This window comes from Dermochelys coriacea, chromosome 3 (assembly GCF_009764565.3).
Source record: "Dermochelys coriacea isolate rDerCor1 chromosome 3, rDerCor1.pri.v4, whole genome shotgun sequence".
Classification (NCBI taxonomy): Eukaryota; Metazoa; Chordata; order Testudines; family Dermochelyidae; genus Dermochelys; species Dermochelys coriacea.
The window spans coordinates 114,151,804-114,166,787 of record NC_050070.1 but is presented as its reverse complement, the minus strand read 5'-3'; the positions used below and the strand labels follow the sequence as shown (position 1 = coordinate 114,166,787).

General features: G+C 40.7%; 1 protein-coding gene across 5 annotated transcripts in view; it reads right to left on the bottom strand.

Annotated features, from left to right (window-relative positions):
* Nucleotides 1-14,484, bottom strand: part of UST (uronyl 2-sulfotransferase) — a 344,421-nt gene extending 329,937 nt beyond the window's left edge. For 3 of the 5 annotated variants that reach the window (XR_005291969.2, XM_043511168.1, XM_038395942.2), the window contains exon 1: nt 13,773-14,484. Coding sequence is in view for 4 of the 5 variants with exons in the window: in XM_043511168.1 (XP_043367103.1) it covers nt 13,773-14,034 (262 nt within the window). In the remaining variant the exon portion in view is untranslated. The remainder of the gene's footprint in view (nt 1-13,772) is intronic. The other 2 variants (XM_038395940.2, XM_038395941.2) reach the window with 2 other exon arrangements.
* Between the last annotated feature and the right edge of the window lie 500 nt (nt 14,485-14,984).

The following is a 14,984-nucleotide window of genomic DNA, read 5'->3' as shown; positions in this document are numbered from 1 at the left end:
GAATGTTTGGATTCAACTGACTCATCCGATAAGCATTCTGGAAAGATTTACATCAAATGATTAGTTTTAGTCAGTAAAGAAAAATCAAATAATGAGTATTAGCAATGTCCTGTGCAGTCTACTGCCTAGAGAAAGGGACAGAGGCACAACCTACACCTTCTGTTCCCACCTCTACCTTGGTCTCACTGAAAAACTTCTCTTCATATGTGAGATGTGAATTCCTATTTGTCTAACAGAATGATATGAAGTTTAGTTGTTTCAAATGACTTTGAGAATTTTGGATAAAAGATACTGAATGTGCATATTATTTATTTTGATTTTTGCAGCTGGGGGCTGAAAAGAACAGACCTACTAACACTCCCAGCCCCAAAAAATCTCCCTCCCACATATTACAATCAGCTCACTTCACCCAGAAAGTGGCTCTGAAAATACCTGGGTTCTGTCACACTGTTAAAGTGGTGCATTAGGACCACTCTGAAATCAAAGGGTTTGCATAAAGTGCAACTTCCCCTTGATTTTAGTCAGTGGTGGGCAACCTGCGGCCCACTGGGGTAATCCGCTGGCGGGCCGTGACAGTTTTGTTTACATTGACCATCTGAGGATGGTCAGTGTAAAAAAAATCCCGTCTCACAGCCCACCAGTGGATTACCCTGACAGGCTGCGTGCAGCCCATAGGCCACAGGATGCCCACCACTGATTTAGATTGACATTTTTTCCGTTTTGTAGTTAAATACTGGAAGTTTCCATTATACCTGGAAGAAATGATGCATCTGTTCTCATGTTCACTTGTTTCACTATTGCATAGATGGTCCAAAGCTATACATTTTATATACACCATACATTTTTCAGAGCTACATAAATCTAAGAGCCTAGTATTGGCTTTCTGAGTCCAGCATAAATGTAAATGAAGTGTGTTTAGGTGGGTTGTTAGGTGTTCCCTATCATAGCAGGAACCACTACGTTGGCAGGAAATGTGTCTTGGAATACAGGTGTTGCCGTCTTGATGTTCTGTTGAATATATTTTATAGTGAAATAACTTGTCATGCCAAATTTATGGGTGGGTTTCTCTGTTATTGCTGGCCAAATGATCAGAACAATTGGTTACTTTGGACTTTACTGTGCACATGCTCTCTTTCCCCCTCTCTGGGTTTCTTACAAGAGTTTAATACATGGGTTGTTGCTTCAGTTCAAAATTTAAGTCTCAGGCTTAAAATCTATCTTGAACGTGCTTGTTTTATTGCTTCCTTTAACATTCACTAATGCTACCCTTGACTTTACATGCAGAATAGAACCAGCAGTGTTTTCCAATCTCCCTCTTTTTTCTTGTTACCGCTTCCCCCCTCCCCCGCAATTAAAAGATCATTGACTTTTTATTTGTATGCTTATACCGTAAGTATTGGTTTCTTGTCAATTTCAACACCCTTTTTCTAAAAGCTAAAAGGACTTATGATATAGCCCTAAAACGAAGGCTTTTAAATATGATAGAGAGATTCTCTCTCTGGCCACCTCTCCTCTCATCTGCATAAAATCTATGACAATTACAGTAATTGCTTTGTATTATTTTTATCACTTTGTTTATGTAGTAGCAAGAGGCTGGGAACGTGCTCAGAACTTGTGTATATGAACATTTTAAAAAAATTCTATATCAAAAGAAATTAAAAAAAAAACAACCACTACCTATGGTATTGCCTGAAAATCAACATTAGGCAAATGTTAATTATATTTTATGTGTTTTTTCATGCATTAGGTGTTTTTGTTCTTTTTAGAAAAAAGTATCATGCTGTCTCATTTGCTCTTATTTCATTATTCTTCTTCCATCTGTTCTCTCTCTACTCCCCTACATACGAGTCTCCCTTTGCACATGCTTCATTGGTTTCCTGTTGCCCAGCCACCTTGTTCACCCGTCCACATATACCTCTTGATGTTACTCTACTATTGGTGGCTTGTACTTCTGGTCTTACTGGAGGCTCCAGTTTCTGAGGGCAGCTCCTATTTCCTCACTAGCTCTTCCTATGTCTCTGAATCTCTTACCCCACTAGTCTGAAATATCTACAGGAAAAATAACCTGAATTCCAGGTATTTTGATGAAAGGAAGAAACTTGGAAATCATTGAATAAGACATGAGGAGAGAGTATGCAGCAAATTAAACATGCCTTTGAAATTTTGTATGGCAAGAAAAAAGTCCAGTATGATTTTTGAGCCACATATACAGGCATCCTATCATTAAGCTAGGAAGGTGATGATTCTTGTCTGTATTATTTTTTATGAGATTACACATGGAATATCACATTCTGTTTTGGGCACCATTGTACTACAAAGATGTGGACAAATGGGACTGAGTTAATGTGGGCCTGGAATAATCAAGTTTAATAATTTCAGAGTTAGACTACATATGATTTATTTACTAAACTGGAGATATCATCTTTATGTCCATAAAACTTTTGGAGACAAAGGATGGCGTGATGGTATGAAAAGGCTATATGGTAACTAGAAGTAATGAGAATAAATAAAGACCCAAAACAGGCTTAGTAAAAACTAGATATACTAGATTGTGGGACATAACCCCAAGAGTAGTTGGCTGAAGCTCCAATGCTTGGCTCACTTAAAACAAGACTGGACAAAGCAGTAGAAAAATATCCTGCAGAGAAAAATCTTTTACTGCCTGAGGGATGGATTTGATGACCTAATATATCTCTTCTATCTCCAATTTTTATAGAAAAAGGAGATGCATAGCAACAGTTTTAGTATTATCTAAAATGTAAAAGGTAGATATTCTATGCTGTGGTTTCACTAACTTGTCCATTAACATTCTTTCATGCACACAACTGATATTTCGTCAAGAAAAGAATACCCCATGCAATTCCGATTTCTGTTGTCTTGTCTGATGGTGGATGTCATAATGCCCGGGGCAGCGTGTTGCCAATCAGCAGAGGCACAGGAGAGGAGGATAGTTAGCATCAGTTTCCCTGTCCTGCCACAGACTTCCTGTGTGACTTTGAGCAAGTCACTTAGTCTCTCTGTGCCTCAGTTCCCCATCTGTAAGATGGGAATAACAGCACTTCCCTACCTGGCATTGTGAGCATAAACCCATGAAAGATTGTGAGACCATCAGATACTACAATAATGGGAGCCATAGAAGGACTTAAAAAAGATTAGAAAAGCTGTCAACACATTCTAAACAGCCACAGAATGAAATTGACAGAAGAATGACTAGTTTGATACACACAACCATTCTAGGCAGCAATGAAATTGGCATACATCATGTCAGTATCATTCTGCAACCACTTCGGAAAGCTAGAATTATGAGGAACAGTTGAGGAACGGTTGCACTTGGACCTCACAGGTGGCCCTCCTACCTGCACCATCTTTTGTATAGACCTCTCATGGGTAAGCCCAGGCCATTAGTTAGTGGGTGTCTGCTAATTTTTTCATAGGTTCCCTGATACTATGGAAAGTGTTCCACAGAACTGCCTAAAACAAAAACAAATCATCCTATTACTTTTGGCCACAGATGAAAAATGGAACAGAGAACTCACTTCTTCACTCCTAATTTTTTCTGGGGGGTGAGGGACAGGGAGGAGAAGAATGTAGGTTGAGCCAAGTCAGTTTCACCCCCACCTGACTCTGCAGAAGCCTTTCTTTGTGGCTCAGCATGTTCCATCCATACCTAGGCAAGGATAATAGGCAGAGTTCTGAGAATGCAACATTCACGGTCTCATCTCCCTTCAAACCCACAAGGAGTTCTCAATGCTGTCACAGAATTATATTATTACAGATTCAATGCAACCTCCAGCTCATGGTGGAGGAGGGGAAAGCTCACAAGGTGCAACTGGGGGCCATGGCTGCACAGCTTACGAGACACAAGGGAACAGAGAGTAGAGTGGAATATGCCTTCTGATTATATAGTGCAAAGACATTGTAGCATCACTTGGTGAAGATTACTGCACTTACAAAACTTCACCATCAACAAACCTAACCTTTATTAATTATTATTATTAATAAATCAGACAGCAGCAATAACTTAATTGCAGAATGGCGATCAAAAATAAGAGCTCAGTTGCAGAAAAGAAAATAGCTTTGGCTTCTTTTACTCTTCTCAAAGAGTGAAATAATATGAAGTGGGGAAAAATAGACAAGTATATCTTTATAACGCTTGAGCAATGGGAATTAGGCTAGCACTGGTTGTAAATATCTAAAATGGTTTCAGTCCAGAATAAAAGTTTTATAGTTCATTTTCTTATGTATGCCTGCATACACTGATTTATGTGTATGTAGTGTAGTTTTTAACTTTGTTGGCTCTACTTAAGAGACTTTGTGTAACTCAGCTTTCTTTATCCCCCCCCATCCCAAGGAATGATGGAGCAATAAAAGTGGGCAGTGAGTTATCAAAAGATTTCAACCTAGGACTTGTCACTAAAAGCACAAGCTTCTTCCACCTACGCTAAAGGAGTAATCTCCCCCAGCTGTCAACAGTAGTAGACTTATCTTTGTATGTAGAACAGCCATTCATGGGTCACAACAACACAGTTAACAGTGTATAAACACTAGCAGTGGATGAAGGCTATAGATCAGAGGCTCCGACTTTTAGTTTTCTCTGTGGGTGCTCCACCCCAAGACACCAACCCTATCCCGCACCTTCCCCCAAGACCCTGCCCTGCCTATTCCCCCCTATTCTGCCCCCTCCCCTGAGACCCCAGCCTCATTCTGCCTCCAATCCCCCAAGGTCTCGCTCTTGCTCGACCTCTTCCCACCCCATCTTTGCCCCCTCACTCAGCCACTTCCTACCCCCACCCTGACATCTTGATGCGCTCCCCCCTCCCAGAGCCGAAAAACAGCTGGGGCTGGTGGATGCTCACTATTTTTTTTTCTGTGGGTACTCCAGCCCTGGAGCACCCATTGACTCAGCGCCTATGTTCTAAATACTTTAAAGTAAGTATCCACGCCTGTTGGGCCTCAAAAATAGAGGTGAAGATCTTGCAACAAGCACTCGTGTGATTTCTAGTACTTCCTGTGCTTAGTCCAACTAGAAACACTGGTCAGGACAGTCTCTTTTTTTTTTTTATTAATATTTATTATTTTATAATACCCTCTCATCTGAAGCATTTCAACCTCTAGTCCCAGCTGGAGTCAGGAAACACAGAAGTACACAAAAAAGAAAAATGTAAAATGAGTGAAAAATTAATATTGGAGTGGGAGGTTCAAATGTCAGTCATGATGTACTTTAAGTTTTTCTAAAAATTAGCTCTTATTTTGTTGACCTAGTTCACCCATCCCCCAAAATTCCAAGAACACAAAATCCCCCTGGAATGAATCGTCCTTGTGTTATATATATAAATTTTATATAAAAAAAGTGTAATTTCTTATGCAATGAAACAAATTATGACCACTGATTTCTCCCATCATATACTCATATGCAGATTCTGAAATTAATTAAGTGCCCAGTTTCATTCAAAAACTTCAAAATAAACTGACTTTGACCAATCTCAGGAGTCAGTGCAGTAGGAAAACCAAAAGGGGTATCACTTATCACCATCACATGCTATGGTTCAGCATATCAAGCAGACTTCATGTCCCCACACAGCATCATGCATTGAAGCCTTTGTATTTACACGGCTTCCCTCTCTGGCAGTTTTAAAATGTACATCGTTCTTTCTGACATCATAAGTAAAGGAAAAAAAACCCAAACCAACATGAATTCAGATGGGAATATGAAAGTCAGTCCATTAATCAGCACTTTTCCCCTGACACTGTCTTGCTTTATTTTGGCTTGCGTTTTCTTCAGCTACTATTAGAGTGCCTGCCATTTATTCATGGAGGAAGAGAGGCTTAGAGCAACACAATGAACTGAGGTATTTTTTATTGTATTACTCAATTTGCAAGGGAAATCTAAAAAGCATCAACAGGAACAGAAGGTAAGTGACATAGTTATGCCCTCAGATACATAAAATACCACTCCACTTGCATAGGTCCATATCAGAGAACAGATTAAAGCCCCATGATTGGACTTCAGAGGTTATTTATATCAAATACTTGATTTAGTAAACTTGCTAAAAGTGATTATGTTGAAAGTTTACTATGACAGCTTTAAAAAGAAGGGTAAATACTTAGATAACTGATTTTGTGTTGATTTTTCTCCAAGTCCCATCTTAAAACACAACCTGTGCCTTATCTGAAGTACCACCACCATCTGTTTTGGGTAGGACCAGAATCCTGAAGTGACTATGGCCCATACTACAAATATTGATGTATCTTAAATACTTATGTGGCCCCCAGGCCTGTAGAAGCTGAGCACCTCACAATCTTTAATGTATTTATTTTCAAAACACTTCTGAGAAGCAGCAAAGTGCTTCTATGCTCATTTTATAGATGGGGAATTGAGATAGAGAACACAAACAACTTGCCCAAGGTCACACAAGAAGTCTGTGGCCAAACAGGAAATCTGCCAAGTCCCATGCTAGTTTCCTAACCATTAGGCCATCCATCCTTTCCTATCATATACATCACTCCCTGTTATATAATCTGATACTAATGACAGAAGTCACACTGAGTAGAATCCTGGAAAGGATGAAAGTTATACTGCATTTCATGTGGAGAAGAATAAATCCTTTCAAGATCACAGTTAAGGTCATTGTTAGGAAATGTGGAGAAGTATACACAGCTGCATACATACCTCAATACCTGTTCATGGATAGTGCTTTCCCAGTATATCTCCAAACAAACACTATTCAATACTCCAAATGGAAAATGCTATTTTAGAATGCCATCAAAATACACTCATGACTCCAAGTTATTATTGTTATAACTGTTTAGCCATGGTAACAGTTAAGTTGCCATCTAAAAGCTAGTACTCGCCATAAAAATTGAAGTCACTCATGAAACAAATAAGGACATTCTACTTATTCCTATTTGCAAATGCCAAATCTAAAGTTGTAAATGTATCATTCTAAATCTTCATTTTAAGCTTTATTTTTACAAGTGGACAATTTGCAAACGATGAGCAAGTAATGTATGGAAAACAACATTCCTACAGAGCCTTAAAAAAGAAGCTATTTGAGATGAGGTACATTTGTTTGTTTTTTTCCCCTCAAAATTCATCTTAATTTTGAGAGGTTGGTAAAATGAATTAAACTTCAGACACATTCTAGTTAAACAAAATACCTTCATGTTCTCAGTACAAAACAATGCCCAAAGAAGCAGAGTAGAAAAATATCAGGTACAGATTTTTGACTAATCGATCACATTTTTTTCAAGGCTTTATGCCAAAATTTTTAGATTTTCAGATTCTACAAAGACAGCAATTAATACATTTATGGTTTGTAATAAATCCTTAAAATTAATTTAAAAATCAAAGCATTTCAAAGCCATCAAAGAAATATCATCCATTTTGAGAGTAAAGAGAGTTCCTGAAATTGAAAAGAACATAGCAAAGTTTTAATTCAATCTGTTCAGATTGTCTTGTTAACTACTTAGTAAAAAAAAAAAAAAAAAAAAAAAAAACCATCAACATTTCTACAAAGTTGGTTCAACTAAACACACAAACCAAACACACACGGACCTATATTCACAATCAGTAGTGTGAGAGTTACACAAAAGCATATTTTGTATGTAACTAAGATATTCTCACTGCTGTATTCATTTTTTTGTTTAAAAAAAGCACTTTGAAAAATGAGATTCTTTTATGTATCATTGTTCTGCTTCAATGTAAGAACAGAGCAGATAAACAAGCACATACATTTATTATACAGATAGCTCCTTAAAGGTAACTGTCAGACCAGTTAGTTTGTTGCCCTCATTTGAGGTCTCTTCCCCACATTTGGGCCTTGGAAGGTTGAAAGTTCTGGACAATAATTAGGCATACACTTATGACATGATCCAAAACACAACTGGTGGGTTACTTTTTGCCATACCAGCTCTGACACTGTCCCTTAAAAAAATAAAATAAAAATAAAATACTTTTTTCCCCTCCTGTAACAAATAGATGATCATAAACAGAAATACATTTCATCAGATTTTTATACAGGGATGAGAAATATGTCTCTTCCCGCCACGCCCACCATTAATGTCTAGTATGAAGAATTGATGGGACTTTTATTGGTAGGGTCTTAAAGGAACATGCCAACTCAAAATCAATTTTCAGACTGAAAATTGTATACTTTCCATTGTAATAAAAAACATGCAATATTGCCACAGAAACTGAAAAGATTGAAAAAATTGGAGAAAATATTTTTCCTCTACTTTGTGTATTTTGTGCATTTCATAGCACTTTGTGTATAGTCACTTTTACTGTTTTACTAGATAGTTTTCCCTTTTGTATGTCTTTTACATGCTGTAAGGGGAAAGAAACATTTTTTAAAACTAGAAAGGCTGACGGGCAGGTATAGTACAGACTGTCATTATTACTGAGACATTATTAAAACTAGGGCTGTCAAGCGCTAAAAAAAAAAAATCAAACGTGACTAATCTCATGCTTAAAAAACTTATTAATCGCGTGCTTAATCACGCTGTTAAATAATAGAATACCATTTAAATTTTTGATGTTTTCTACATTTTCAAATATATTGACTTCAATTACAACACAGAACACAAAGTATAAAGTGAGCACTGTACATTTATTTTTATTACAAATATTTGTGCTATAAAAAGCAAAAGCAATAGTATTTTTCAATTCACCTAATATAAGTACTGTAGTGCAATCTCTTTATCATGGAAGTTTAACTTACAAATGTAGAATTATGTATAAAAATATCTGCATTCAAAAATAAAACAAAGTCCACTCAGTCTTACTTCTTGTTCAGTCACTCAGACAAAAAAATTGTTTACATTTGCTGGAGATAAGGCTGCCCTCTTCTTGTTTACAATGTCACCTGAAAGTGAGAACAGATGTTCATATGGCACTTTTGTAGCTGGCACTGCAAGATATTTATGTGCCAAATATGCTAAACATTCGTATTCCCTTTCATGCTTCAACCACCATTCCAGGGGACATGCATCCATGTTCTGCTCGATAACAATCCAAAGCGATGAAGACTCGACGCATGTTCATTTTCATTAACTGAGTCAGATGCCACAAACAGAAGGCTGATTTTCTTTTTTGGTGGTTCGGGTTCTGAGGTCTCCACATAGAACTGTTGCTCTTTTAAGACTTCTGAAAGCATGCTCCATACCGCATCCTCTCTGATTTTGGAACGCACTTCTGATTCTTTAAACCTTGCATCAAGTGATGTAGCTATCTTTAGAAAACTCACATTGGTACCTTCTTTGCATTTTGTCAAATATGAAGTGAAAGCGTTCTTAAAACAAACAACATGTGGGTCATCATCCGAGACTGGTTACTAGAACATGAAATATATGGCAGAATGCAGGTAAAATAGAGCAGGAGACATACTATTCTCCCGCAAGGAGTTCAGTCACAAATTTAATTAACGCATTATTTTTTTAATGAGCGCCATCAGCATGGAAGCATGTCCTCTGTAATGGTGGCCAAAGCATGAAGGGGAATATGAATGTTTAGCATATCTGGCACATAAATATGTTGCAATGCTGGCTACAAATGTGCCATGCAAACACCTGTTCTCGCTTTCAGGTAACATTGTAAACAAGAAGCTGGCAGCATTATCTCCCATAAATGTAAACAAACTTGTCCGTCTTAGCAATTGGCCGAAGAAGAAGTAGGACTGAGTGGACTTGTAGACTCTAAAGTTTTACATTGTTTTGTTTTTGAGTGCAATTATGTAGATTTATTTTGTTACATTTGTGAGTTGCACTTTCACGATAAAGAGTTTGGTATTATGGTATTGTACAAGGTGAATTGAAAAAAATATTTTCTTCATTTATCATTTTTACAGTGCAAATATTTGTAATAAAAAATATAAAGTGAGCACTGTATACTTCAAATTCTTTGTTGTAATGAAATCAATTTATTTGAAAATGTAAAAATCCAAAAGTATTTAATACATTTCAATTGGTATTCCATTGTTTAACAGTGCGATTAAAACTGCAATTGATTGTGATTTATTTTTTAATCGCGATTCTTTTTTTGCGTGAATCACAAGAATTAACTGCGATCAATCAACAGCCCTAATTAAAACACATTAAATGCTTTCAGTAAAGTACAAAAAGTAAAATTAAAAAGACATTGTCAAGAATTTTTAATTAGAATTTCTCTTTTCCACCATCTGTTTGCTTTTAGAGAAATAAGACATAATTGATGATAAAAGAGCAGCTATGTTCTTTTCCATTTGGCAAAAGTCAAGTTTTTCCCCCCAAGTGTTTTTATTTTAACAATTTTAAATTTACCGAGTACACCTTTCATGTTAAAATAGCATCAAAGACTATCAGCATGGCTCTACGAATATTAGACTGCTGCTTTGGAAACGGGAAGGCTGGGGACAGCAATAAAACCAAGTTTTAGCAGGCCCAACAATAATAGTGGCTATTTTAAATTTATGGTGGAACAAAAAGTGTGAGCAAGAGAGAATTTAGTGCTTGTATAAAAAAGGAGCTAGACTGGCCATCCTGGACACTGAAGTGCTCTATTTAACCAGCCACAGGAGGTTCACAGAATAAGCAGCCTCCATATGCAATCAGATCCTTGGTCTCTCCCTTGAGACTTCAAACAGGAATGCCAGTTAGTGCCAACAGAGGTAGCGGTTTCAGTAACATGATAAAAATCAGACAATAGTACTCATTTCATATTGATCACTAAACGGTTAATCCTATGGCAATAACAACCGCTCAAAACAGCTAAGGTAGATATGATATTTCACATACTATATGAACATTCCGTAGGCAAACACATGCAAAGGGGAATAATTTAAAACACTGCAGCTACAAGGAAAAAAAGCCTCCGCATTTTCCCCAAACTTCACAGGACTAACCAGGATTTAGGAGATCTAACCTCCCCACCGCCAGGGGATCCTAGCCACTCACATTAAAGAACTCCAGTTGATGCTCTCAGAATCTAAGTCCCCTCCTCCTCGTCTATGGCAAGGTGGCCGAATCAGCAACTACACTGTCCCACAGCTGCACCAAAGTCGTAAAGTCAAGTCACAAGTTGTGATTCATTATTTTTTTTACTTGAGTTTTATCCCAATGGAGTCACACTGACATAAAACTGGAATCATACCGTGGAGAATCAGGCCTAGAATGTAAACAAGAGTTAATGCTAGCTTTCCACACTTTTCCCCTTTGAGTTGATCCAAGTAGATGGTTGACATGGGAGGAACCACAGTGTTTAGCACAGCTCCACATCCACCATACTCTGCCCATTTTTTCCACATAGCCTTACAAATATTTTGTAGAAGAGGAAAGATAGCTATGCAAAGAGGAACTACCACATATAGACACTTTCTCCCTCAGGAAGGCATCACAGCTTTTTTTCCCCAAACATATTTTCTTCCCTCTGCATACTGTTCAATAAGGGAATGGAAAGTGTATGGCCAAAAATGGTAGGAAATTTTGTCCATAAAAAAGTTTAATGGCCACTGGCAAACTGAATATTTTTAAATAGGCAAATAAATAGCACATCTTGACATTTAAAAAAAAAATCATTTGGTCAGGCCTAAGACCAAACAAATCAAGCCCATCCCCAGCCTCTACCTTCCCATTTCTCCGAATACACACCTGCCAGCTGCCTCTTCAGTCTCACTTTCACTTTCAGTTTCAGTTTCAATTCTGGTAGGCTGTATTGCTTACAAAACATGTTTGCAGAACTTGAGGAAAAGGCTGCCCATGAGCTCCCCCCAGAATAGTGCCACCAATCAACAAAGCAACAACACTTACTATGCAAAACATTGTCAAACTCACCAAGTAAACAAATACAAAACCTAGAGAAACCCAGGTTTGTCCTCTATTCCTTTTCTGTTCACATAGCTTTAGTTGTTTCCTGTAAGAATGATTAGTACAACATTTTCAGATCTGAAAATTGATTGTGTCCCTTTACCTTGATCTTGCATGCGATTAGTCCCATTGACATCACCAAGACCACATGAAATTCTTTGTGTGCCTACCTTTAGTGACATTAATACGTGGACCTGAAAACTTTTCAGTTTTAGTCAGATCATTTCTATTTTAATTTGTTCTCAAAATACGTGTTAGCCTTCTCATCAACTCTTGTATTTTAGTTTTAAAGTGAATATGGTTCTCCTGGGGGAAATGAATGGCTCCTTCTACAATGCTTAATTTATCTGAATTATTCCTGATGTCTTTAATAAGGGACAAAGATCAAATCCCCAGCAACACATTAACAAGAGAAACACCTATGGTAAAAATCATAAATGTATTTTTATACTTCATTCTTCACAAAATGTTTTAGACAAAGATCTGCAAATTTTTAAAATGCTTAAATAAGCTGGGCAATTTAATGGCCAAACTACGAAGGAACATTACAATCAAGGATAAAAAAAATCTCACTCAAACTTCAGAAACAGAAATCTATTCCATCATAAATAAACAGAATATTAAATTTATTCAGATACCTGTTCATTCCTGTTTCCTCTACAATGTAAAACTTAACTCCTAGTATTTCTGTACTAGAGATATGAAAGTATATGACTTGTTATGCCTGAACTTCCACATTTTATATCCTGAGGGCAATAACTATAGTTTTCACTTGCAATTCCAAGTTCTAATCTAAATTAGTAGGGGAGATGTAGATTTATAACCCCTTTTCCCATACATGTTTTAAAAGGCAAGATAAAAGACAATCAAAGGCCTTAATTTAGTTTCAAATTTTAGAAATAGTCTCCAGTGCACTTTCTCAGCAAGTTCATTCTGATCATCCTTTTCCCTACCCCCTGCTGTTTAAACACATACTCATAGGTATTTACAAAAAGCACTGCACGTTGTTCCCTCCTCACCAGTAGCATAGTTGTGTGTAAACTGAGCATCTCATTTGGATACTATACCAATACATCACGGCTTCTTACACAAACTCAGAATATAAAATCCTGCAGATTTACTTCCCAGATTCTTCACAAAACTTCTTTTGCTTCCATTCATCGACCCAAAAGTCTGAAATACACTGTTTTTCTAGGGAATCACCTCTTTCCAACTCAGGAAGCCAGAGGCTTAGCCTCACCCCCTGTGCTTCCCCTAGCCACATAGTTGAGAGAGGTTCACATTCTTTGCGAGAAACATTCAGCCTGAATGAACACTATTAGGAATACGGATTAGGAAGGTACAGAGAACTGTGCAGTCCTTGAAGCTAAGGAAATCCAGGGTCAAGACACTCTCGAGAAAGGCGCCTCTCTTGTTAAAAAGTTGAGCAAAAGTGAAAAATACCGTTGCAGGCCTAGTTATTCAAGGACTAGAGAATTAAACTAGCCAGGCCTGGATCAGCATCGCAGCTCTGCACCACACCGAACGCCGCTACATTTTCCAGCTGGGGCCAATTTCGGATCCCGAGGGGCTCTGGCGAGCGACGAAGCACTTTGGGTGGGGAAACTGGCACAGCATGTGCGCTGGGCCACTTGCTCCTTGCTCAGCCTGGCTCTCCGTGCACGCACACACACACGGCTCCGCAATGCCCCGCGATGCTTAGCAGGCCGGCTGATCGCCAGGGCATCCATCCTCCCCTGCCCCTGCCCCTGCCCCTGCCGCTGCCGCAGCCACGGGGGGGGGGGGGGGGATGCACGTCAAGGCAGCAGGAGCTGCACCAAGTCCCCACGGTGACTGGAGTGGGGCTGAGCCTGCCAGGCATGCGAGCGTCCCAGCCCTGGGGAGGGGGCTCCCCGCGCAGCATTCACCCCCCCCCCCAGCCCGCCCGCCCTTACCTAGATAGTGCCTCAGGTCCAGCAGAAAGTGCGGGGGTCCCCCGTTGAGCTGGTAGAAGAGGGAGCCCAGGCAGAAGAGCAGCAGGGCGGCCATGCAGAAGCCGTAGTCCCGGAGCGAGAGGAAAGGCAGCAGCGAGAGGGGCCGCCTCCTCCTCCAGGCACCCCCCTGCCCGGGGCCCCCTCCCGCTGAAGGGGCCCCATGGGGCCGGGGCTCCTGGCAGCCCCAGCCGCTGTGCTGCTGCTGCTGCGGCTGCTTCTTCATCGTCCCCGCCGCCGGCCCCGGGTCACACAGCCCGCCGGGGACAGCGCATCCTCCATCCGCCTGCCCCGCTCCGCCCGGGGGGGGGGGAGGGAAGAAGTTAGCGGGAGCTCAGGCGAGCTGCCCCCTCCCCATGGCCGGCTTGCCCCGAGCCCGGCTCGGAGCGCGAGTCCCGGGCGCCGCCGCCGCGCAGTCCGCCTAGGCGGAGGCGGTCACCATCCCACTCCCTCGCTGCCGGGGGCTTCTCTCCTCCTCCTGCGCTCCGCCGCCGCGCTCTCGCGCTCTCGCCCCGGTGTCAGGTTACAGCCCAGGGACCGCGGGCTGCCGGCTCCAACTCGCCGCGAAGTGGTCTGCGCCCCCGAGCCCGCTGCTCGCCAGCCACCTTCGGCGGCGCTGCGCTCGCTCCTCCCCGAGCCGCGCCGGGGGCCCTGCTGTTTCCACACCAGCGACCCCTGGGGGCTCTGCCGCTCACTCCCGCTCGCTGGATTGCGCTCGGGGGGGGGGGGGGGAGTAAGGCCAGGGCAATACAGCGGCAATGAAGCTCCCTTCACTAGGGGCCCTGCCGCCACCGCCTCTAAGCCCCTGTTCCCCAACCATCCAGCTGCCTTCTGCGGTCTCCTGCTCCCTCCACCACTGACTCTCCCGCCCTTCACATCCTCAGCTTGTCCCAAGCCCCACTGCCTCCCAAACCCCCCTTACCTTCCCAGTTTGCAACCCCTCTGCCTTGCCTCCAAGGTAGCACTAGGTCAGCGGTTCGTGACCCCTCAGGGGTCCTGAGGTTATTATATGGGCGATCAGGAGCTGTCAGCCTCTACCCCCAAACCCCGCTTTGCCTCCAGCATTTATAATGGAGTCAAATATATAAAAAGGTATCTTAATTTATAACAGGGGTCGCACTCAGAGGCTTGCTATGTGAAAGGGGTCACCAGTACAAAAGTTTGAGAACAACTCAC